Source organism: Sabethes cyaneus, chromosome 1 (assembly GCF_943734655.1).
Source record: "Sabethes cyaneus chromosome 1, idSabCyanKW18_F2, whole genome shotgun sequence".
Classification (NCBI taxonomy): domain Eukaryota; kingdom Metazoa; phylum Arthropoda; class Insecta; order Diptera; family Culicidae; genus Sabethes; species Sabethes cyaneus.
In genome coordinates, this window is record NC_071353.1 from 142,755,381 (window position 1) to 142,781,251 (window position 25,871).

General features: G+C 42.5%; 5 protein-coding genes across 6 annotated transcripts; 2 read left to right on the forward strand and 3 right to left on the reverse strand.

Annotated features, from left to right (window-relative positions):
* The first annotated feature begins 843 nt into the window (after nucleotides 1-843).
* Nucleotides 844-5,533, forward strand: LOC128745122 (uncharacterized). The gene is made up of 4 exons (XM_053842114.1): nucleotides 844-857; nucleotides 1,000-1,226; nucleotides 1,296-2,180; nucleotides 5,108-5,533. The coding sequence occupies exons 3-4, from the start codon at nucleotides 1,298-1,300 to the stop codon at nucleotides 5,152-5,154; spliced, it is 930 nt and encodes a 309-aa protein (XP_053698089.1). The 5' UTR covers nucleotides 844-857; nucleotides 1,000-1,226; nucleotides 1,296-1,297; the 3' UTR covers nucleotides 5,155-5,533.
* Nucleotides 5,534-8,423: 2,890 nt separating this feature from the next.
* On the reverse strand, nucleotides 8,424-10,021 carry LOC128744620 (DDB1- and CUL4-associated factor 13). The gene is made up of 2 exons (XM_053841767.1): nucleotides 9,518-10,021; nucleotides 8,424-9,452 (listed from the first exon to the last, which is right to left on the reverse strand). The coding sequence occupies exons 1-2, from the start codon at nucleotides 9,883-9,885 to the stop codon at nucleotides 8,480-8,482; spliced, it is 1,341 nt and encodes a 446-aa protein (XP_053697742.1). The 5' UTR covers nucleotides 9,886-10,021; the 3' UTR covers nucleotides 8,424-8,479.
* Nucleotides 10,022-14,323: 4,302 nt separating this feature from the next.
* Nucleotides 14,324-17,086, forward strand: LOC128740192 (basic salivary proline-rich protein 2). Of its 2 annotated transcripts, XM_053835727.1 has the most exons (4): nucleotides 14,324-14,352; nucleotides 14,472-14,583; nucleotides 14,647-14,907; nucleotides 14,964-17,086. In XM_053835727.1, exons 2-4 carry the CDS (start codon nucleotides 14,560-14,562, stop codon nucleotides 16,464-16,466), a joined length of 1,788 nt encoding a protein of 595 aa, XP_053691702.1. In that variant the 5' UTR covers nucleotides 14,324-14,352; nucleotides 14,472-14,559; the 3' UTR covers nucleotides 16,467-17,086. The 2 variants fall into 2 exon arrangements, with proteins under 2 accessions (XP_053691702.1, XP_053691697.1); XM_053835722.1 differs by lacking the exon at nucleotides 14,324-14,352 and having other exon boundaries at nucleotides 14,374-14,583.
* A 479-nt stretch (nucleotides 17,087-17,565) lies between these two features.
* LOC128745256 (transmembrane protein 183-like) lies at nucleotides 17,566-18,739 on the reverse strand. The gene has a single exon (XM_053842284.1). It carries the CDS (start codon nucleotides 18,659-18,661, stop codon nucleotides 17,714-17,716), a length of 948 nt encoding a protein of 315 aa, XP_053698259.1. The 5' UTR covers nucleotides 18,662-18,739; the 3' UTR covers nucleotides 17,566-17,713.
* A 4,631-nt stretch (nucleotides 18,740-23,370) lies between these two features.
* LOC128745282 (transmembrane protein 183-like) lies at nucleotides 23,371-24,832 on the reverse strand. Its single transcript, XM_053842315.1, has 2 exons — nucleotides 24,667-24,832; nucleotides 23,371-24,598 (listed from the first exon to the last, which is right to left on the reverse strand). Exons 1-2 carry the CDS (start codon nucleotides 24,725-24,727, stop codon nucleotides 23,643-23,645), a joined length of 1,017 nt encoding a protein of 338 aa, XP_053698290.1. The 5' UTR covers nucleotides 24,728-24,832; the 3' UTR covers nucleotides 23,371-23,642.
* Nucleotides 24,833-25,871: the final 1,039 nt, after the last annotated feature.

A 25,871-nucleotide genomic window follows, 5' to 3' on the forward strand; every position in this document is an offset into this window, starting at 1 on the left:
TGAACTCTTTTGCTTCGTTGACTGCAGCAAGTGGTGCTTTAGCGCGTTTTAATTTTCTTAATGTTAAGTTAAGTTAAGTTGTTATGTGTTTCATTTAGGAGCTTTCAAGTTTCAATGAAGTTTTTTTTGAAAATGGCTCTGGCAAATAATTGGCAAATTTATACTTTCAAGTCTCGTTTTACGTCCACTATTGGAGGGAACATAAAAATAATCGGCTGTACACTCTGGAGTACCACAAGGTAGTCACTTAGGACCGTTGTTGTTCGTGATTCTAATGAACAAATTGCCTGATGATAGCTCCCTTGCAGGAATTCTAATTAGTTACGCAGATGATGTAAAAATCTTTTTCCCTATCAAGTCCATGGATGATTGTCTGCAATTACAGCTCGACTTACGACATGTTGGAAGTGTAATATACCTTTCCAATCATAAAAATACTTTGATGTAAATATCTATAGCAGTCGACCTAATATCCAAACCCCTTCGGGGGAATTACATAATATAAACAAATACATAATGTACACACACTGTAGCTGTTCAGAAAACCTATGAATAGCTAAGAATAAATCAAGCATTCGAACTTAGAACGTTAGCGAAGAACGACGTGTTTATTTTATAGTGAAAACTACCGAAAGTCCGTTTAGCATTAACAAAGTTTCAGTGGCGACGAGAAAATCTGGTTTCGCGTGTGTTCAGCTTATATTGGTGCGAAAGTTTTCTTGCTACACAGACGTGTACCGGGGCAAGTTTTTCGTTGATTTCGCAGTGGCGCAGCAGTTTGGGGAAAAGCTTTTCCCGTGTTTTTCCGGACAGGGTTTTGTTCGACGTTTGGGGTGGAATTGTTTTCTATTCAACAGGTAAGTTTATTGAACAAAGAAAGCTTTAGAAAGTGGAACGTTTTGTATAAAGAGAAAGCATAATAGAAATTGTTTAGTTACACAATCTAAGCATTGAACTAATTGTTTCTTTTGTGTTCTATTTTCTTTTTTTGATAACTAGCCGGTCGCTAGCGACGCTTATTTAATAGCATCGGCTAACTAATAGCATGCTAAAGCAAATACTGTAGGATAGATTCGGACCAAACGGAACATCATCGTTCGGAGTTTTGAGGACTTTTTTTTGGAAATTTTGGATTTTTCTCACTGGATTGATTGGACCGGTACCGGAAAAAAACAGCTCTGCGCTTTCAGCGACTGTCTATCTATCGGATTTTAGTAAAATTTAAGGTACGTGAGTTTTTTTCTTTCTTTTATTTGTGCTTAAATATTGCATTTCATTATATCGATCTGGTGCAGGCATGGCGCTAATGGGAAGCATTGACCCTTACGTCATGGGCACGTCTTTCTCCAATTATGTGGAGCGCCTTGAATATTTTTTTTCCTGCAACAATATTGCAGATGATAAAAAAAAGGATATCTTTATGAGTTTTTCCGGTATGCACATATTTGAGAAATTGAAATTGCTATATCCGGGTACAGATTTAAAAACTCTCAGTTATGAAGCAATAACAAAGAAACTGAAAGAAAGGTTTGACAAAGTTGAGTCGGATACGATTTTGAGGCTTAGATTTCGCAATAGGAAACAAGGCCCGGCGGAATCCGGTGAAAACTTCATTCTGGCGGTGAAGCTTTTAGCAGAGCAATGTGATTTTGGTGCATTTCGTGAGTCGGCAATTAGGGATCAGTTGCTTTTTGGTGTTTTTGATAAGAAACTGCAAAAAAAAATGCTAGAGGTAGACGACTTAAACCTGCGAGTAGCAGAAAGAATGATAAAAAATACAGAGATGGTGGAATCTAGTGCTGATGCTTTGAATGCGGATTATACAGCAAATGTCCTTTCCGTACAAAGCAGGTTAGGAGATAGAGAGCCAAGATATCATACTCGATATAGCAATGATAGGAATCGTGTCAGAAGCAGAAGCAGGGATAGGCAGGTCTACCGCCGTGATCATGATAGAGAGCGATCGGAGCGTAGGCAATCTAGCAGAGGAAGATATGCAAATTTCATTTGTAACTTCTGTAAATTGAAAGGCCATATTCAGAAAAATTGCTATCGCTTGAAAAATCAACAAAATGGCAGGAGTTCGGTGAAGTTTGTCGAAGATACACAAGGTTCTGGTAACGTGCCTGATTATTTTAAGCGTCTACGAATTGATTACAACAGCGACAGTGATTCACCAGGTGATTATGCATGCTTTATGATTAAATCGGTGAATAAAATTAGCGAACCTTGTTTCCTAGAGACTACTATTGAGGATAAAATACTTAGAATGGAGGTTGATAGTGGCTCATCTGTATCCGTTATAAGCAAATTTGACTATGCTAAATATTTAGCACATATTTCGTTAAAAATGACTAAACGGAAGCTTATAGTAGTTAACGGATCGACTTTAAAAATATTAGGTAGTATCGTGGTTAGAGTTCTGGTCAATGACAAACAGGCTCAAATGGAGCTCATTGTGCTGAATAGTGAACATCGTTTCATTCCCTTAATGGGAAGAGATTGGCTCGATGTGTTTTGTGAAGGTTGGAGGCAACGTTTCTCCAATGTTTTTTTGATCAATTCCCTACAGTTACCAAGTCGTGCAGATAAAGCATTAGGTGAAATTAAATACAATTACAAAAACATTTTTGATAAAAACATTTCGTCTCCCATCATTGGTTTTGAAGCTGATTTGGTGCTTCGCGAAGATGCTCCCATTTTTAAAAAGGCTTATGAAGTACCTTATCGCTTAAAGGATAAAGTGAACAATTATTTAATAGCCCTGGAAAAAGATAAAATCATTACGCCTATTAAGGCAAGTTTATGGGCTTCACCGGTGGTAGTTGTGATGAAAAAGGACAATAGCATTCGTCTTGTTATCGACTGCAAGGCATCAATAAACAAAGTACTAATACCTAATACTTACCCTTTGCCTACAGCCCAGGATTTGTTCGCTTCTTTAGCTGATTGCAAAGTTTTTTGTTCTTTAGATTTGTCCAATGCTTATACACAATTAAATCTATCAGAGAAATCACGCAAGTTTGTGATAATAAATACAATGAGAGGACTTTTCACTTATAACAGGCTTCCTCAGGGCGCTTCTTCAAGCGCGGCCATTTTCCAGCAAATTATGGACACTATTTTAAAGGGACTGGAGTTTGTTTTCTGCTATTTGGACGATGTATTAATTGCTGGAAAAAACTTTGAGGAGTGCTATAAAAATCTTCTTTTAGTATTGGACAGATTGAAAAAAGCAAATATAAAGGTGAATTTTGAAAAATGTAAATTTTTTGTCGACGAACTCCTCTATTTAGGACACATTATTTCTGGGAAAGGATTAAAACCAAATCCTGATAAAGTGGCAACCATACAACAAGCGAAGGTACCTGAAAACGTGACTCAACTGAAAGCATTTCTAGGTATAATCAATTACTATGGAAAATTTCTTCCAAATTTATCTTCTACTTTGAATCCTTTGTATAAATTGTTAACGAAAGAGGCTAGGTACGTATGGAGCCCTGCATGTAACGAGGCTTTTAAAAGCTGCAAATTACAGTTGCTAAATGCTAACATTCTAACCTTGTATGATCCTAAGAAACCGATTATTGTTTGCGCTGATGCCTCTTCCTATGGTCTGGGAGGTGTAATAGCCCATTTAGTCGACGGTGTAGAAAGACCTATCAGTTTTGTTTCTTTCTCACTCAATTCGGCACAAAAATCTTATCCTATTCTCCACCTAGAAGCGCTGGCTATTGTGTCAACAATAAAAAAGTTTCATAAATTTCTATATGGCCAGAAATTTACAGTTTTCACAGATCATAAGCCTCTTTTGGGAATTCTTGGGAAAACTGGGCGAAATTCAATTTTTGTTACTAGACTTCAGCGTTATATTATGGAATTATCCATATACGACTTCGACATTTTGTATAGACCATCAGAGAAAATGAGCAACGCTGATTTCTGTTCTAGATTTCCACTTAAAATTGAAGTCCCAAAGGCTATTGAGTCGGGTAGTGTAAACAGTTTAAATTTTTCTACAGAGTTTCCCTTAGATTTTTCTTTTATAGCTAAGGAAACAGAAAAAGACAGTCATTTGCAGCAAATAATATATTTTATTAAACATGGCTGGCCAGAACGATTGGAGAAAAGTTTAAGGGACATTTATTCACAGCATCAAGAACTGGAATTGGTTGAAGGTTGTTTGGTTTTCAAAGACAGAGTAGTAATACCATCTTCTCTGCAGCACAAAATACTAAAACTTCTCCATGCAAACCATGCTGGTGTCATAAAAATGAAACAATTAGCAAGAAGATCTGTTTACTGGTTTGGTATAAATATGGCCATAGAAAGTTATGTCAAAAAGTGTGATATTTGCTTAAAAATGGCTGTAGTACCAGGTAAAAACATAGCATATGAGTGGGTCCCAACTACTAGACCGTTCAGCCGTGTGCATGCTGATTTTTTCTTTCACGAAAGAAACACGTTTTTATTAATAGTCGACAGTTTTTCGAAATGGCTGGAAATATTTTGGATGAAACATGGCACGGATGCGGAAAAAACCACGAAGAAATTCCAAAATTTCTTCGCAAGTTTCGGTATTCCAGACGTGGTAGTAACCGATAACGGACCACCCTTTAATTCTCAACATTTTATACATTTTCTTGAGAGGCAAGGAGTCCGGGTAATGAAAAGTCCACCTTACCATCCACAGAGCAATGGACAAGCAGAGCGTCTTGTAAGAGTAGCAAAGGATGTTCTAAAAAAACTTTTGCTTGACCCTGAAATGAGAAATTTAAATATTCAAGACAAGTTGGATTATTTTCTATTTAATTACCGAAACAGTTGTTTGACAGAAGGGGGAGATTTCCCATCAGAGAGGGTTTTAAATTACAGGCCAAAAACTCTTCTCGATTTAACGCACCCTAATAAACATCACGAAAAAATATTTCCAAATGCTTCCGCTGAAAATAAAGAAAATTATACACAATTTGAAAAAACTCCCACAGATCCGTTTAGCAAATTAATCGCAGGAGACAAGGTTTACTATAGAAATCCTAAACTAAATGAAACACAAAAATGGTTAGAGGCAAAATTTATTAAAAGGATTTCTACGAATGTTTTTCAGATCTCGATAGGATCAGTCTTGATCTCGGCCCACAGGGGGCAGATTAGACTTATACAGGAATCTGAACGTAGGCGTAATGTGGCGCTTCAGATGCTGGACCAACAGACGGCGGAGCATACTCGAGGTACAAAAAGGCGATATGCGGAATCCGAGGACGAGGAGCTGTTCTGTGGATTTCCACCCGCATTCGAGATGCCACCGCCAGTCAGAAGTGAAATACACCCTAAGGTATTTCGTTCCAACGATTGTAATGATTTAGGAGTCTCTGGAAGACATCCTACTGAAAATTTAAGAAGATCCTCTAGAGTTTTTAAGAAGAAGGTCGATAGAAATTTTGTTTATTTCAAGTAAAATACCTGAGTGCGGAGAATTACAAATTGGTATAGTTTATAAGAATGTATTTAGATAAGTTTAATGAATGTTAATAAGTAGTATCTTAAGAGGGAAGATATTGTAATATACCTTTCCAATCATAAAAATACTTTGATGTAAATATCTATAGCAGTCGACCTAATATCCAAACCCCTTCGGGGGAATTACATAATATAAACAAATACATAATGTACACACACTGTAGCTGTTCAGAAAACCTATGAATAGCTAAGAATAAATCAAGCATTCGAACTTAGAACGTTAGCGAAGAACGACGTGTTTATTTTATAGTGAAAACTACCGAAAGTCCGTTTAGCATTAACAAAGTTTCAGGAAGGTTGAAAGTTGGAAAACAGTGGATTAAAAATAAATACAGGCAAGCGCTCAGTAATGGCATTCACCAGAAAAGCCTCTTGATTCTCGACTACGGTTACCGAAATAGAGTAGTGTCGCGTGCAGAGTATGTTCGTGACCTGAGTGTAACATTCGACCGCTTGCTGTCCTTCAATAGACACATTGATAACGTAATAATTGAAAGCTTGAAACTGTTCTCGCTAGGAATGATCTTCATTCTGTATTGACGCTAGCATATTATGGCGCCCGCAGTAGCCCGCATTCAGCGAGTAGAAGAAATCAGGAAGAGATTTTTTAGATTTGCTCGCAAAAACCTCGCATGGTGCGGAGAACAACTGCCGCCTTACCACGGCCCGCTGAATTATCTGGTGAACCTTAACTCCGTCCACTAGAGGCATAAGATATCATGTTCTTGGAAAATATGTTGGCAAGACGTCAGCCAACCTCGTGCCAGCTGATTAATACTGAACGACCGTCCACTCTCGCTTCGGTAAAGGAGAACCTTTGAGCCACCGTTGCGGAACTACTCACAGAATGAACCAAGTTTCCACTTCATTCACGTTAGATGATGTGGGAGCGAAGCCATTTCCGCAGCTGGAGTCCGAAGAAGACACGCGGATCAGAAAAATTGTGGAAGGAATGACCTTCCGGGTTGGAGATCGATTTGAAACAGGATTACAGGATGGTTCGAGATCCCGAATTAGCTGCAAATCTGAGAAAGCAAATAGCCGAGTGTCAGATGAAAGGCTACGCACACGAACCAGTTTTCACGAGCTGTCGAAGGAATCGTATAAGGAACCATTTTGTCGAAGACTTTGTTGACAGCTTCGAAGACTACAAACAAGCAGCGCGCCTATCGAACGAGACAAACGAGTGCAGAGGTGTTGAGAGAATTGAAGGAGGAAGATCTGCAAAATAGCAAGAGCCTTTGGCTGAACTCTATCGAAGGAAGTGATCGATCGATCGAAGGAAGGAAGTATTGCGGATGCTGTGGCTGACGGCGAACGATGAGCTCAAATTCGCCATGAAAATGAAAGACGAGATTCAGCTTGTGATTGATAGCGCAGAACGCCCAACCAAAAGGCAATTACTGAATTGCCTGATGGGAATCTTCGACCTACTAAGTCTTCTGAGTGTTTTTCTGGTCCACAGCAAAATTCTTCTGCAGGATGTTTGGCGAGCTGGCCTGCAGTGGGACGAGAAAGTACCAGACGCTATATTCGACAGATGAACCAGATGGACGGGGCGTTTTCCAAAGGTCAGGGACCTGCGGATTCCACGTTGTTACTTCACCCGTTCACTTCAGTGAAGCGTTCGGTCGCAAATCTGCAAACTTCTTAAGCTCCACGTTTTCGTCGATGCGAGGAAAGTCGCGTTCTCCGATGTGGCTTATTCCAGGGTAGTCAAACCTAGCGGTGAAGCGGAATTTACGTTAGTAGCTGCCAAAACGAAAGTTGCGCCACTGAAACCGCTGTCGGTCCCTCGCTTGAAGGTGCAAGCGGCGGCACCACGTGGCCTGTCGTATTGGGGAACTGCTTTCTATTTTCTACTTTCGGATGTTGCACAGTGGTGATGTGTTGTTCCCAACAAGTTGGAGCCGGTGGATGCGGCTGTGAAGTGGGGAAAAAGTCCGTGTCCGACAGCTATCGACGTCTGGTTTACAGGGCATGAATATCTTTCGTAACCCGAAGAGCATTGACCAAAGCAAGGAAAATCTTTAATACCGCCAACAGAAGAGCTACGGTCGTGCTGTGTAGTCCGAGAGCATTTTTTTCCGGACAGGGTTATAGAATCAATCGCTTCTCTAAGTGGCGACGTCTTTCAAGAGCTGTAGCGCACTTGCTAAAACGGTTGACAATCTAAAACGTCGACTCAAGGGGAGGAACCGGAAACTCTACACCTTACACAGGATGAGCTGAAGAAAGCGAAGAACAGTTTGATGCGGATGGTATTCAGTGATCCTCCCGAAGAAACATCCAGTTACCGAGCTGATCATGGACGACTACCACCGTGCGTTTCGTCATGCTAATTCGGAAACAGTGGTTAATGAATATCGGTAACATTTCCACATTCCTCGGTTGCTGACAATGCTGAAGCAGGTTGAAACCGCGTGTCGGTGGTGCAAATTGATAAAAGCGACACAGAAGGATCCGCGAATGGCCCCACTCCCGCAAGCTCGATTAGCATCGTTCACTTACATCGACATTGATTTGTTTGGACCGCTAGACCATTTGGACACTGATACTAAGTGGATCTTCATACCACCGGCAGCACCTCACATGGGCGAAACGTGGGAGAGAGTGGTGCGGTCGGTAAAAACTGGCATGGAAACTCCGTACTATAACTCGCCAGTTAGTTTGGTCTCACGGATGCCAAAGGGTCCGAAATTCCGATGGATTTGCTAATAGAAGAGTGTGGCGGTGGTTTCATGTATTTACTCCATTTCCAAAAAAAAATGTCATGACCACGGTAATCATACACAGGAAAGAAAAAGAAAAAAGTCTTCGGATCTTCTATGCCTCAAGACGAATTGGTCCAAGAGATCTAAATAGATCGATATTTCAAAGAACATACTGTTTTTTTTGCGCAGCAAATTTATTTCGAAGATTAACAATTTCATGTACAAAAGATAGTAGAATCAAACCATTATTTCTCTTCCCGCAGCACTTTCTTCTTAGTTTCCGCCACATACGGAACTTTGCCCGGTTTCGAATTCTGGCGAACATTCTCCTCCTTCCGTTTAATCTTCTGCTTAACCGTCTGCAGCTTCTGCCGTTCCTTGTAGACGACCTTCGGAACATGCCGATGCTGAGCGATTCGTCGAATCTGCGGATGAGCAGCAAACTTCTCCTTCAGTGCTTCGTTATATTTGAACGCCTGCCGTTCGCGTGGTTGCAGGGCACCCAGCTTTTCTGCGGCCCGTGCTTTCCAGATACGAACGTTCATCTCGTCCGATCCGGAAAAGATGTACTTATTGTCCAGCGACCAGCCGACGCTGGTTACGTGCTGCATCCGCTTGGTGTGATACACGTCACGACTGTTCGCCTTGTGCGAATCAAAAATGCGGATCGTTTTATCGTAGCTGCCAGCTACGAATTCGCGACCCGTTGGAGCATAATCGACACACGTTACGGCTGAAACATGCCCACCGTGAATCTTTAACGGATTCTTCAGTCTTCTGGTATCAAACGTGTACAGGTTGTAATCCTCACTGGCTACCGTAAAGTAGTAGGCTTGCATCGGATTCCAGGCCAGTTGATTGGGTCGCAACGTCATGACGATTTTACGCAGCGGTTTGATTTCTCGCTGGTCGTAGAAAATAATTCCACGATCGCTACAGCAAGCAGCCAACAGCGAAGTTTCCACCGGATTGTATTTGACATCGTACAGAGTGTCCACTCCCCACTGCAGCGATTTGATCGGCGAGTTGCGGGTTTCGTTCCAAATGTGACAAGTTTCGCCACAAGTTGCAAACATGGGTTCTTCATAGTTGTGCGAAATAGAAGTGATAACCGTTTTTCCCAAAATGGTATTCAGCGGTTCCGGGTTCTCCTCGATGTCTTCGTCGACGTTCGAATTCCACATTTTTATGCATTTATCATCACCGATAGTAAAAAATCTAACAGAAGAAAATGTTTCAAATCCAATGATGAATGGCTAAAAAGATTATCTGACGAGTCTCACCTGGATCCATCGTTGGAAAAAGTAATCCCTCTAACATAACCGTCGTGAGCCTGTATGCTTTGCAGACAAGTGCGATTTGCTACGTCCCACAGTTTAACTTCTCCATCGTACGATCCACTGAGCAGCAGGGACAACGATTTCGGGTGTTTGCCAAGCACCGATACACCATCCCGGTGCCCGCCGAAACTTCCAACGAATGGCTTCGCAAATACTCGCTCCAATTTGGTTGCATTCAACGCCCGAACGTATTCGCGAGCCTCTTCGAATGGATGCAGCGCCGAATCATAGTTACGGAACACTCGATGGATGTCCCGTTTGGTTTCCCGCAAATAGTTGTCCGGATTGCGACTAATCACTTTAACCTTCATTTCTGAACAGAAATGCACTCGGTGAACGAAGAATTCATACAAATCTACACAGAAAACCAGCAAAAATTAATGAAGAAAGGAACAAAATTTCAGTTCTTTTAGGTAAATTTTGTTTTGACAAAAACGAACACGCTTTTTGTTGACGGACCAACACCAAAGTGAGAGCCTCTCAAGGACATAGACAGCTGTAATAGAGAGGCCATGCTCGAAAGTTTAAATTCAGCTAAATTTCAGCCAAAACTGCAATAATGATTGCCGGTACAGCTCTACAGTGATGCCAGATTTGAAGGTATCTTATTTTGAGGTTCATGTTTGAGCTTGTGTTTGATTGGTTTGAGTATTGATTTGAATCGGGGTTTGAGTAAATATATACAGTGAAGATTTTTACATCCTCCGATGCCCACGAGCTATTGGATTGGGCGATAATGTTGTGAAGCAAAGATATAACATAAACAAGTGCGCATCGCGTGTTAGTTAAATAGTTTAACCATTTTGCTTTCAGACGGGATTGAGTTGTGATCTAAATATATCCCGTGTGGAAATGGTAAAAACCATATCGCTATTATAATCTTTATAATCACCTAGACAATCACCATACTGTCAAGCGTCTACCATTTACATTATGGTTCACGCATTATCATTATGTTCATCATATCATACGCTTCAAAAATATGTATATGGAAAATCACTCGTTACCGTATGGTAACATTCTTAACGATCTACTCTTTTTATGGTTGGCTTGACGAATTAACCATAAACTAGTATACTTGATATTATAGCAGGCAACAGTTTGGATATGGTTCGGCACCATTTCACAAATGGTTCTAGATTGGAAGCTATGTGATAATATTTATGGTTAGAGTCGAGATTATGGTTTTAATTAATACGGGCTGTTTGCATATATGTAGGTATACTGAGAGCGGTCGTACAAGTTGTTGAGAGACAATTGTGAGGGTCTAGCAAAAGGCAGGAGCAGTATCGCTATGGGGGGAGGTCAAAATAAAGAAAGGCTTTGAAGAAAGGTAATGTACAGTAATGTGCAGTAAGAAATACCAGGTATGCCAGTAAGCGTTTGATTTACTTCTTGATGCTTACTGGTTACTTGGGTACTATATTGTAAAAAATGCACTAAAACATTCATATATATTAATAAGATGAAGTCAAGTTTAAAATTTTCCTAATGTCTGTGCTCTGTATATGATTTTTATCGGCCTTTATAAGGGATTTAGAGCGATTCTGAACTTAATTTGGGATCATTTCCTTTTTTGACATTTTCAGGCCTCTGTAAGGGGACTTAGAGCGATTCTGACCTTAATTTGGGATCATTTTCGTTTTTGGGCATTTCCGGTCTTTCTAAGTATCTTAGAGCGATTCTGAGTTTAATTTGGGATCATTTTCTGTTTGGCCTTTTCCGGCCTTTCTATTTGGTTTAGAGCGATCCTGAGCTTAATTTTGTTTTAAAGTGTTTTTAAGAATAAACAAACATTAAAATACGGTTTAGCGGTTTGACAGTAATAAATTATAAATTCTTGAATACAATGGGTACACCAGCACTCAAGCCAGCACTACTATTTGTCTAGGGATTATGAGGTCTGTTTTTTACTTAGTTTACGTGTATTACGGGTATTTGCTAACTATTAGATTTTCTTTAACGGGAAACTAGCAGTAATTAACTTTTTGTCGCCGGGGAGCCCAACTTTGGAAGCAGTTTTTAGGCCCAAAAGCGGAATTTTGTTTATAGAAATGTATTCACTGCATTCTTCTTGCCAATCTGAACACAGGTATCAGCATCTTTGGCTCGAGCAGCACGTTCCTCACAATCATCTGAACACAACGAATATATTTTCATGATCAAAATTTTTATTTCAAACAAAAAAACTGCTTTTAAAATTTGCAGAATTGATGACGACTAATTTTACCTTAAGACAAAGAAACAAGGGGTCGGACACTCAGCACATTGTTCCGCGGCACTCCAGAGATATCAAGCGGCACGAGTGGCACACCTCCGGTTCAATTTTACTTATGAAATGGGAGCACTGCCAGTTGTCAAAATCATCTCGCATAGTTGCCAGATCTATCAGATTATAACGAGTTTAACAAATCTTGCAGTTCGGCACTTTCGGTACAGCATCTGCACAGTTCGGCTCGTATCAAGTCGCTTAACATAAAAACGGACCTACTGTGTTACCTGACTCACTGCGAATATGCGTTGTGTTCGCGGGATCGTGTTGGTTCGAAAGGTTTCGAAAAATATCGCCTTTGTATCGAAAATATCGTTAATTTTGATCACTAAAAATAACGTACTTAAACGTTATATTTCAAGTGCGAGTAGTACGCAATAATTGTATTGTGAAACTGAATTGTTATTTATGCAACTTTTTACAAATTAAATACTATAACAAAAGCACAACTTATAAAAAATCGTTTATTATCGATATTAACTGCACATGCGTTATAAACGAATAAAACGTATGGTTACGTTTTATTTCAATAATACGCATATTCGCAGTGAGTCAGGTAAAACAGTAGGACAGGACGTGTCATCTGGCTTCTTACTCTTCTTCTTATTATTACCGCCATCCCGATTGAATATTCTTTCAAGAGCAACATTTCAAATAGGCCGAAGTCAAAACTGACAGTTTCGAGAAAATCGATGTTGAAACTTGAGCATCATTTTTAAACTCCTTATTTGATATAAACAGTGTTGCTTAGAATTGAATATCACATTATGATGCAAAAACATAATAGTTTAATGTGTAATGCAACAACTAGCAGAAAAAACATTTATTTACTTTGTAATTTGCAAAAATATGCGTTTGGCCGTTGTCGGAGATCATTCGGTAATACGACTTTTTCATAAGGCTGATTTGATTATCAATTGTTGATGGGGCCTTTGACATGAGGCTTTTATTTACTGTCAGTGGTGATATGATTTTGGTGTTGGGCCGGTTTTCAGACAGCGTTTCGCGTTTGGCCTTTTTTTATCACGTTGTTTTGAAGCGCAATGGCTAGAAAAGGTTAAAAATTCGTAACTGGGACACCGATCAACTTTATTATTTCTACTAGAAAAGTTGGGGTTTAATTTCACCGGCAAATCTGCCACCGTTGAACAGGTTTGTGAAGCGTAATGTGTTACCCGTGAGGTGCGGCAGTCGCTATTGGTAGTGTGAAGCAGCAGCAGTTCATTCATTTAGCATTTCTAACTCACCACAGCGTGCAAGTGCATCACGCCTTGGCAGTTCAGCGATAGTAAATGTCTCGGGCGCGCAACTAACGAACTCTGTCCGGTTCCTCCACAGGTGATATATATATACAGCGAAATAGCTTTTTTCGTGTAAGCCGAAAAGTAACTTAAATTTTTGTTGCCGCGCAGGCTTAAGTTCTAAACATGCCGTGTCTGTGAATGACCGTGTTATTTATGCAGGTAGCATCGTAGTTTTTTTCGGTCGTCCGTCGAGTCTCTCGCGTACGGCGGGGATCATCTTCGCAGCAGCAACTGCAGAACTGGCTGTTTCTAAAATATTTAATTTGCACTGTTGACAATTGATTACCAGCGGAAATTCAAAAATTGTGTATTTATTACTTACTAAACGTACTTAACCGGAGATGGCCAGTGATTATTCGCCACTATGCGTTGAAATCTCACAACAAAAATAGGGCCGAATGCAAAACAAAACACAAACTGCGTATAGGCTTTTTCATACAGAAGGGCCGAAGCACAAAATGAAAACTTTGTTGCCAGTTTTCACATAAGGCTTTTTCAAATTTGCTTTTTAAGATTCATAAAGTTTTCAAATCGCTATGATGTTTGGTATTATTATAGATACTTAAAAAAGCTTTAAATATAACCAAAAAACCAGTTTTTTTATATTTTGCACTTGGGCCCTATTGAAATGTTGCTCTTGCTTTGTTACACTCTGCACCACTGTTGCCTGCACATATTATTTTAAGAATAACTTCGTTCGCCAAACAACAGCTCCCGAATACGCCACGGTTTATGCGACTAAAATTATGTTTTGCATTTAATTTTGAAAATTAAAATTCGTGTACAAACAAAACTGATGTAGAACCAAGCATAGAGCTACAGAATACAAAAGAAATCAAAATTCGGAAATAATAACTTATTGTCGTATTCCCACTAATGAGGTTCAGCAACACTGAAAGCGATATCGTGATATATTTTCCAGTCAACGGTTGCTCGTAGCTTTCAGCCAATCAGAAATTGGGTCAATTTTGGGTCAACGCCGCGGTTGGCACTTGGCACGTCGTCCTTATAGCTTAAAACAAGATATTTTTTTAACCAAAAAATCGCCTGGCATCCCTGCAGTTGCTCGATTTCGAAGTTTCACTCATCCGTCTTTATGACATTTTGCCGTTCAGCGGGTTCAGCAGCGGCGGAGCGCGTTCACAGAAACTTTCTTTTATATGGCTGGCTGACAAATTGTGCGATTGTGCGTCAGACAGTTTGTAAGTTTGTTTCATAGTTTTTTGCGCTAAAATATATTTAATTCGTTTCAAAAATTTACCTAACGTGTAGTGCTAAGTCAGCTGAATGTTTTACCTATAAAATAACGCTTCAATTTTAGGCAAAAGCTCTGCAAATCCGGTTACAAAATAGGACGCGTTTGAGGCTGAGCCAAGTACAGCACAAAGCTTCAAACTAGAAAAACAAACATGTCGGTCGCTTATTCGCAGCAGGTTGGTAGCAATCACGGTGTAGCTAATTTCGAACGCAGTAGTTTTCCGATCTATAACTTTCAGCAACAGTCCCAGCAGCCGCCAAACCCGGGTAACCGAGGCGGACCGGGTGGGCCAATGAACCGGGGCGGCGGGCCTCCGCCTAGCCCGATGCATATTCAGAAGATTTTAGACGAAAATGCCGGTCTTATTCAGACCATCCAGGAGTTCCAGAATGTGGGAAAAGCGCACGAGTGTATGTCGTACCATGTAGCGCTGCATCGAAATTTGGTGTATTTGGCGAACTTGGCCGATCCGCAGCATAACATTCAAGCGTTATTGCCGGTATGATTGATAATGCTCTAGTGTTGCACGGATTTACTAAAAGAGTTTATTTTTAGCCCCCGCATGTGCTTCAGCACGGTAATGGACCCGCAATGCACGGCGTTCCGCCGAGCAGCGGCGGACCGGGACATGAAGGTGACCCTACGCACGGTGTACAGGCACAAACTCCTGGTCCCAACCAAGCTGCTGTTCCAGCTGGAACGCCGCAAGGTCCGGAGCAACCAGCATCGTCGCAAGCCGGTGCTCAGCAGTCAAACCAACCACCCTCAAGTCAACCTCATCCTCCGCCGAATCAACCACCAACAGGAGGCTATCGTGGAGGGCCACAGATTCCACCACCAACATCAACGGCAGCTCAAACTGCTCCAAATCAAGGTCCACCGGTTCCAGGCCAACCTGGCAGGCCGGGAGTTCCACCTCAGCAGGCACCAATGCCGCAGCAAGCGCAAGGATATCCGCCACAACGTGGTCCCTATCAACAGCATGGACACTATCCCGGCTATCCGCCACCAAATCAACCCTATCAAGGTCAACCAGGATATCCACCATACGGGCCACCGAATCCCGCTCAAGGTTATCCACCAAACGCTCCACAAAGCTACCATCACGGTCCTCCGACTACATCTAATTCTGGTCCTCCGCAAGGATCACCCTATTCAAGCGCAGGTCCACCACAGGGACCTCAGGGAGGACCGCAGCAAGGCAGCTATCAACAAGGTCCTCCAAATGCTCCAACATCACAACCCCAAATGTATGGACCGCCCGGTCAATATCCACCACAATCAGCGGCCGGTCCTCCGATGCCACACGCTTATCCTGGCTATGGCAGTCCCAATCCGCCAAATGCTTATGGACAGCCACCCTCGGGATATCCCCCAGCAAGCGGTCAACCGAGCTATCCACCACCGCAACAATATCCTTCCAGTTATCCATCGAGCCAACCGGTTCCTCATGGACCACCCACTACTTCTGCTCCAAGTCAACCACCGGCCGTTCCGGTCAGTGTTCCTTCCACTCAAACGAGTGGTGCCCCTACTTACACTAACCAATCAAGCCCAGCTCCGGGACAAACATCATCCAGTCCAAACAATCAACCACCCATTCCTCCAACCACATCTACCGGTTACGTTGCTGCTGTACCGCCCGGCTCAGTTCCTCCGCAAGCCTATACATCACCACCGGCTAACGCAGGCCAGCATCCACCACAAGGCAGCTACCCGCAACCGCAGGGACCGGGACCGCAAGCTGGTGGTCCGCCCCCACAATCGTACGCTGCTTCTCCTCCTTCCACTCAGCACCAGCAACCACCCGGCAGCTACCCGCAAGCCGCTCCCGGTGGACCTCAGGGTCAGGGTCCCCCGCCGGCACCGGTCTATCCACCGCACGGTTACCATCAGCAGGGTTATTCGCCGATACCGCCCCCGCAAGGTCAGTACCAACAGGCAGCCCAAGGCTATCAATATCAGCGTCCGCCGAACAGCCAAATGCCTCCACCCGGACCGCAAGGTCCTCCGCCGCAGGGCGCCTATGGCTACGGCTACGGACAACCGCCGCAGTAATCAGATCGCATCGTAAAAAATTGGCGAATCTCAATTTTTTTTCAACTAACCAATCCAGCAGCCGGCAATGCGCGCGGAGGAGCGAACGACTCTTTTTTTCTGTATTCTTTTTTGCTATACTAATGTTTTCTTCTCTATTCTGCGTTTCAAATCCTAGCAGGTATTCTGAATTACGATTTCGAACCATTCAAACACTGAAACCGCATGAACAAGAGCGTTTGTTTTACTTTTCCCATAAAGGAAAAGCAAAACAAGCTGTATTGTTCGTACGGCCTACTGTGTTGGTCTACGATCGATCAGTCGAAATTTAAAATGCCGTCTGTTTTCAAAATCGATTGAAATGCAGAATAGTGAGGTATTTTATCATTATGATATACTTTTAACAGATCCGCACAATTACGGATCACCGTTGCCGTAAACTGTAACTACACCCTAAGCTGTGGATATCATTTCGAAAGTGTTTTAGTTAACGTAGAGCTTCAGGTCACGATATGATTATATTACGTTGCGTTTTGCTGCCGTTTTGTAGACGTAGACGTTAACATAAAAGGTTAAAAGATTGTGTAAGATGTGTATTTTGGAACTATATCTAAATAAAGTCAGTTCAACGCTGAAAATGTCTGGTCTTGTTGAGGTGTACCTGTTGCCCGCTCACGCGGCTTCGGTTTTATCTTTCAAATTTGTCTAAAAATTGCTTTGCTAACTTTTTATTTTTTGCTAGCAATACCTAATTATTTTCAAAAATTGAAGATTTACAAGTTTTATTTTCTGAAAATCGCAGTAAGCAGCGCGTATGCTCGACAGCGGAAAACTTCGCTGTCAAATTTTTCAAATGTGGTTTATAGAAAAAAAATGTATTGGTGCTGTTTGACCGTTAAAAATAACCAAGCTATTCCGTGATCGGCCAGCAGGAAATCATTTCTGGTAAGAATGTTCTGTTTTAGGCTTATATTCATATAATTTGACTCGCAATACCTATCACGCATACAGTTTCATGGGGTAAAACTTGGAAGGTTTTAGAAGAATTTAGAAACGGATTGTGGGAAATATGAAAAAAAAACGTTTATTTTGAGGCAAAACAGCAAATACAATATTCCGGTTTATTTTTCACGAATCCCTCAAATTTTTCAATATATAAATAGTTAACATGTTCTAAGACCTAACAAACATACATTATCACAGCTGTTGTGATGTACCAAGAGTGAACTAGAAAACGTTACTTATTCTCAATCCTTCAAGTAACAGGTTTAGTCATCCCAGTAAACAGCATCAGCGCCTTGCTGCGGCGCCATCTGATGCTGCAGGTGTTGTTCTTGCTCCGGGAGCAAATCTTCTTCCAGTTCCAGCTCTGGGTAGTATTCAGGATTCCACCAGTCCAGTACTCGTACCTGTCGAACCGGTACCAGAACGATTTCGTCTACAACCTGCTGGCAGATGTTAGTCATTTGCAGGCGAACCATGTACCGCTTCATACCGTGAGCCAAAGTTTGCGTCAGTGATCGAACGTACAGGGGCTCTTGAAAGGGTGGAATTATGTGGAGACTTTCCGTCATAACAATCAGTAGCTGGCAGCCTTCTTCCGGGTTCATGTAGATATCCTTCAGATAGTCCAGCGATGCTTTTTGTTCTTGCATTGCGAGAGAACGTGCCGTCCTGCTTCCCGGGATTAGACGTGCTTTTAGTTTAAAATAATAATTCCACCCACCGCGACACTTGCGGTGCCAAGAAAACACAAGCTGCCTACCGGCGATTCGATGTGGATCAGTGAAAGTTGAAATCGAAATGCGTCGTACAAAAGGCGGATACGTGTAGAATAAACACCGTATCGTACACGCTCTCAGTCCGCGTAACATGGACATATTTACCGGCTGCAGACGGCCCGGTAAATCTTCCACGAATACGTTGCAATGCTTCCGATAGAGGTGACGCCAAAACCTGGCGGACTGCACAACTTCAGCCGTTTTACGACATATTAGCGCAAACCTGCATACATCTTCTGGCAGGATGTGTTCCGAAATGATATACCATATGTCAATCACATAATCGCAATGGCTTTCCTGTTGTGTATCGGTTGAATGGTCTAATTCAGAACCCTGTCTGCCTTCAGCTATACTGCAAGCTTTGAATATACGATTTGTGCTACTAGCACCGATACAGAAGTCTGGATATTGCGATTTACCTTCGACGCAGGCCATCTCACAATACTAACTCTTCTCAGTTGACTCATGCAAACCCAGGTTAAATTTCAGGAATTTCACAACATATGACGAACAAAACACAAGAATGACATTTTTTAAACAATTTTGTTTTGTTTTGTTTCGGTTAACAAGAGAGTTCGTTGTTTATTTATATTTTTTGTAGTGGCACCAGGGGGCTATCAAGTTTCTAGCATCGACAGAGTTGCTCTTTATTAAACTTTTGCCGTGATGTGATGGATGTGATACGGTAAACAACTCAGTCATAGCAAATTTACTTACTTTTTCGGTGGCAATTGGCTCGGTGCCAGTGCCAAGAATTTACCAGTCTCCACGTTTGTCGGCCTTGGGTTATCGCTCTCCATTTGCCGCTGCTCTAGCATCCTCGTCAACAGCGCTCATGCGACGGATACGGGATCTGTCTCGAAATCGACGACCTCTATCAGATTCTCTCCTGAGTATTGCTTTCGCTGGTCTCATCTGTAGCCTACCGCTATCCACCTTTTTACTTCATGGCTCATGACTTCATGGCCCCAAGTTACTTCCTTGTGGGACGCCAGATGTATTACAATAAGATATTGCTGATTGCAAACAAAATTATCCAATCAATAAGTGCGCAATCGCTCATGAAAGTGCTATTTTAGCTTAGTTCGTTTCAGTCTCTTTGGCGCATTTATTGCTAGGAATGTAACGAAAAAGAGCTCCGAAGATACCGAAACGATTTAATGTAAAATAACTTTTGTGAGCGATCTCGCACTTTGGATGGTACAATTTTCCTTGCTATCAGCAGTATGAGTTCAACCATGAAATCAGTATCAGATACACCCAATTTAGAGAGCTTGTGAAAGAGTATTTGATGATCTACTGTGTCCCCTTATATCTGTGTACACAGCATCGATTTGCGTTCCAGCTTCCACTTGTGAGATGAGCAGGTACTATTGAATTTGATCAAGCTAGTCGGCACAGAACGACCCGGCAGAAAGCCATGCTGGTCTACTGAGATATAGTTTTTGGTGCTGTTCAGGATTACACAACTGACGATGATTTCAAAAAGCTTCGATCCAGCAGAAAAACTTGTGGTGCCTCTGTAGTTCCTTTAGGAGCTCTTCAATTTCTTGGCACCAGCAATAACCATATCTGGAGTGATATCAAAAATATCCAGATCAACAGCACAATGTAGTCCAGTCCAGGGAAGAAAGGTATTCATCAAGTGCGTCAAAGTTTGTACGACGATAATTTAGAGGTCCATTCCGACATTGGTAGCAGGAGCGTCAACAGGATGTATCACTATAAGCAAAAATAAATTCAGAATGGTGAGGATCGACGGGAAGCAGTGGAGATATTGCGCAAATCACAGAGATCTTTTGATCAGGAATGCAGTAAACCAGGTAGTGTTCTTCCAAGGTAATCTTCCCGATTCGTTCAAAACAAACTATTCGTACGAATGCAGGATACGGCCATAAACAAGAATAAAGGTGAATTACTCAGTGGATTTCCTTGTTTTAAGTTTAGAAATTCGAATCCATTCTGTGGTCAGAAGTCTCTTTCTCACGGATCGAGAAGATATGCCCGACTATGAACCTGACTACCTTCCTTCTATCGGGAGGGATGTAAACTGCTACAAGCAAAAACTTTGTGCCACTGATAACAATAGAAACGCAGACTTGTTCGAGACAACATCCATGGTTTAGATCGACAATCGAACTAAAAAACTGTTAAGCAACGGCAATCAATACGCCACCAAAAGAGTTTTTGTGACTTGTCTTCAAGCTACGATCACATCGATAAACATTGAAACCGGATCCAAACAGCTGAAGGGAATTGATACAGCCATCTAATCCGGTTTCAGTTAACATGATTAGATCATAGCTGCTCACGTTAGATGCAAGGAACAGGTCGTCTACTTTACTCTATAGACCTCACACTTTCTGATAGTACGCTCTTATGCCATCCATGCCATAGGTATGTGTTGAGAGTTGCAGAATAGTACTCCTTTCACATGGAGATTCCGAGCTGCATGCAGGCAAAGTAACACGACTGCTAGACGCGGGCCGGAACTCGAGAGCTTCTATAAAATCACTTTCAATGCGCCTCGTATGACCTTCAGGTGATGATCGTCCAGTAGATAATTGAGACGAGCTGGAAATGTTCAAAACGGCATTGTACTTGCCTGATGTCGGGAGATACCGTCACCAACCACGACGGAAAGACCAGGACGAATCTGTTTGCAGAAACCATCGGGTACTTGATGAATATGTAGACAGGAAGTATCAGAAAACTAGACAACGTGACGGAGTTGGTCTTACCTCTTTCGCAGTTCAATTAGAAAAAGGTGATATTCGGGGATGAGCGCTCAGCTGTCATAATGGCTGCCATTAGAGTTATGCGCCGTTAGCGAGATGTATTTAGGGGCCTTGATACGCGTTATGGCAGTGTTGTCGACTTGACTTCGCGGTACACAGTCGGGTGGCTCGGCGACTCCCTTAGTACTGTGGGTAATCAGAAGAATAATCACCACCATTTGGATGTGCTTCCACTGCTCGTCCAGATTCCCTTCAACTTATTCAGCGATCTGCTCATCAGTTTTCCGAGAATACTCTACAGCAACTTGTATCTTCCTCATTGGTCTCGATTTGAATACGTTGGAGTGGCCCGAGTCGACGTTTGGTCTTTGGAAGAATCACGCATCTGTGACATCGGAAAAGTGTTGGCCTTCAACTAAAACGTGGTCGATTTGAGAATTGGCCTCTCCATTGGGGTGCTTCCAGGTGCGCTTCTGAATGTATCGTCATGCAAAATAGGTACTACGGATAGCCGTCCTCTGGTTGCAGCGAAGTTGATTAGCCTCAAGTCATTGTTGTATATGGTAGGATCGAAGTTTTCTCTACCAGTAGCGGAGCAAGAGAACTCTTCGCGTCAGGCCTAACACCTCGGTTCACTAAGTCCTATCCCTATCTCCACGTGGTGGTATACGTAATCTCGGTTATCGTACGCAGACAAGGAAGGGGGAGCAGTGGCTCATGCCCACATCTCAGATGACATGACAGCCCCATCAGTGGTATAGGGAGTTTTGGCCAACAATCTACAGTATCCGAAAATAGAACACATTACAGAAAATGGAAACAGAAATCGATCTGAATTATTGGCAACGTCTTTTAGCATGAAAATGGGGTCAACTTCGAAGAAAATTTACAACGCATGAGATGGATATTGTTTACACGAGTAGAAACGACCAAATCAAAACTAAGCTGAACTCCACTAAAGACCCGATTGATAAATTGAATAAAGCGGGAATATACGATGAAGGAGTTTCCGGCAGAATTCTAGAAAGCTGGCTGAAGTGAATTGCTCTGCTGAAAGGAGTTGATCAGGTCCGCATACAGACCATACTGTCTTGACTGAAATCGAACGAGATTGAACTCCATATCTTCACGAATGCGTGCGAGAAAGAGAATGCATACGCCTGTATAGCCGTGCTGGCCTGGATCGAATGCGATCACCGGAGATATCGGCAGTATGTCGCCTTTACGGTGGGTGAAATGCTATCGAGACTGCTGAGTGGAACTACGTTTCGTCGAAGATGAACGCTGCAGATCAAGCGACGATGGGCTCCGGATTTCCTCCGTCTTCCCGTAGAACAGTGACCGGAAGTATCGTCGGAGGGAACAGAAGAAAGAGCCGAAGAACTACGACCCAATATGATGCACCGAGAGACTTCAGCAGGTTTTCGAATAGGAAACGCTTCTTAAGATGTCCTGAGATGACTTGAGTTATCAGAGCTAGAAAGAGCTTGAATGAGTTAGGAACGTTTGTGGTCCTCGGTGCAGGCAGAAACTGAAAGTAGTGCTGAAAACTTCAGAAAAATCGACATATCTCCGTTTCTGGACGACCGAGGATTTCTACACGTGAACAACCGCTCCGTCTGACGGAGTCGGTTGTAGATGTGTGCTATTGCGTTTATCCACGGAAACTGAGAAACTGTTGTAAACGAGCTCGATCAGAGGTTCCACGTGACGAGCAACTGGTAAAGCGGAACCGGAAGTTCATCGTTATGAGATGTTAAGGACGTGGTTCGTCTCAGCGGAGATAACGCATATGCTTCAAATATTACTCACTACCTGCGATATATCATTTGTGCCTGGTAGCCTAACAACTGGGTATTTAACGAGGAACTCCTTCGTCGATTTTATCAACGGTCGATAGCAACAAAAAATCGAGAACGTAGGTGAAAGTGGATCGGACACATCTCGAGGAGAGGAGTGAACGGGTTCTGCAGAGAAACACTCGACTGATGGAATCCGCGAGGACAGTGTAGAAGAGCCAGACCCAGAGGCCCATGGCGACCCAGCTTAGCAAATGACATCTGGGCTGTTGACGAGAATCTGTTTTGGCTACAGGTGAAAGTCATGGCGGGTCGACTTCATCCCTTTGCTCTGTCAAATCGGCGAACATGGATACATAAGTAAGTGAGGAGTAAAAGACACCAGAAGGAGGACAGTGAAGTGCCGGACGACTGCAATGAACCGGCACCAGGAATAGAGGGGGCCAACGGGCTAGATGTCTCAACCAGGTTGAAGCCGACTTGCGTGTGTCGAGACGCTCAACGAATTGGCGACGAGTAGCTCAGGACCGACAGACGCAACAGTGTTGGGCAAGAATATTAGAGTAGAATAAAATAAAGAGTAGATATGAAATAATTTATAAGCGATTTATAATTTCCGTTTCCCGTTTTCCTTATCCAAACTTTACAAAATATGTTCATTGGGTCAATCGAACTGAGTGCCGTGTTTGTAATCTTTTACCGCGAACTTGGTTCGCGATTTCCATATACTGATAAACATGCTGGGTAACCTTTAGCAATATGTTCGTACTTCTATGAAAATTTTTAGACAAATTTCGATAACATAGTTTACAAGAGTTCGTCGAATACCTATAGTGTCTAAATTGTCTAGTAACAGCCTCAACTATCCAACTCACAATATCAGTCATCCCAGTATCCGTCGTACGCATTTTCCAGTAACTGATGTGGCGGCTCCTGCAGTTCCTGCACGGTCGGGTCCTCTCGGTAATAGTCAGGAGTCCACCAATCCAGTACCCGTACCTGGCGAACCGGTACCAGCACAATTTCATCTACAACTCGTTGGCAGTAGTTGGCCAGCTGCAGGCGAACCATGTACGTTCGCATACCTTGAGCCAAAGTTTGTGTCAGAGACCGCACGTACAGTGGTTCCTGGTAGTGTGGAATTAGGTGTAGAGTGTCTGCCGAAACGATCAGAATCTGACAGCATTCTTCCGAATTCATGTAGATATCCTTCAGATAGTCCAGTGACGCTTTTTGTTCTTGCATCTTGGCAGAACATGCTGCTCGGCTTCCCGGAATTAGGCGTGCTTTCAGTTTAAAATAGTAATTCCATCCGGTTTTATTTTTGCGGTACCAGGAAAATACCAGTTGCCTACCGGTGATTCGGTGTGGATCGGTAAAAGTTGCCTTTGAAATTCTTCGTACAAACGGAGGATATGCGTAGAATAAGGATCGTATCGTACAGGCTCGCAATCCTCGTAGGATAGCCATATTCACCGGTAGAAGACGACGTGGTAAATCTTCAACATATGCATTGCAGTGCTTCCGATATAGGTGACGCCAAAATCTAGCGGACTGCACAACTTCAGCCGTTTTCCGACATATAAGCGCAAACCTGCAGACATCTTCCGGTAAGATATGTTCCGAAACGACATACCAAACGTCAATAACATAATCCGAAAAGACATGTTCTTGTTGGATAGTGTGCTCAACGTTTGGTCCACACGGGCTGTTTTGGTTTTCGTCTTCCAAGTCTAAATCCTGCTCGCTTTCCGTTAGATCAACCGATAGTTTATTGGTTTTCGACAGACGGGCTGTGCTTTTAGTGGAGTGAGCATAATCATATATGGAAAAATCTGTAAGATTCATTACACATGTTAATTTCGTCATAATCTAGACAACTTGTTTGTGATACGGTTCGTACCTTTCTTTGAGTTGAGATTTCGTGATTTCACCTTGACGCAAACCGCCATCGCTAACGGCATTTGATTCGACGGAACATTGACGGAATATATTTTGGAAATATGGAAAACTAAAGTAGTTCAATCAAATTATTCAGAAAAATAACACTATCAGGCCTGCTTTTGGTAAAAAAAATGTTAGATGTAGGTTTGTTTTGATTGTGAACAGAGATGCCATTTTTCGAAAAAAAAAAATGACTGCATCAGCCATCACCATCAGCTAAAGCTACTCGAATGCCGGTGCTCGACTGCTCGAAACCCGAAGTTCTAGATAGAGCTAATGAAAGGGCGAATGTCTCGAATGTAAGCAAAACGGGTGAGAGTTGTTCTTCCGGCATCCTTACGATATGCCCAGCCCAACGTAGTTTCCCAATTTTCACCAGATGTACTCTCCAAGTAGTACCTGTAGCTCGTTGTTCATACGCCTCCACCACTCTTCGCTTTCCGTTTTGTACTCCGCCAAAAATAGTCCGCAACACCTTTCATTTAAATATGGCAAGTGCACGTATGTCTTCCGTAAGCAAAGTTACTGTCTCAAGTCCGTAGAGGACTACCGGTTGATTAGCGTTTTGTACATCGTCAGCTTTGTGCGGCGGCGTATGCTCCTTGATTGAGGTGTCTTGCAAAGAAAAAAGTAGGCTCGATTTCCAGCTTGAATGCGTCGTTGAATCTCCTTACTCGTATTATTGTCGGCGGTGACCAGAGATCCAAAATATACAAACTCATCAACCACTTCCAGTTCATCACCGTCAATAGTCAGGTCACTGTCCGTGGGAGGCGAACGTTGTTTTCGCTGAAGCCTCTTCCTACCGTATATTCGGTTTTCGATGCATTGATTGATTACACGATCTCCCAGCCTCCATTTTTAGTGTGCTGTAGATTGCCTCCTCCGTCCCAAAGTTTCTAAGTAGTCGTCTGCGAAGGCTAGGAATTGGTTACACGATTCGAAAAGACTCGCGAGTGTCCCCGAGCCGAAACACACACGTAAGACATCACTTGCTCCAGGGTAGCTTTGATCAGTCGCGTCAGTTTATTCGGAAAACCGTTCTCATGCATGATATGCCATAGCCGTTCGCGCCCGACTGTACCGTATGCTGCCCTGAAATCTACTAAAATATGATATCTGGGTACGTTGTACTCCCGACATTTCTGGAGCATTTGTCGAAGA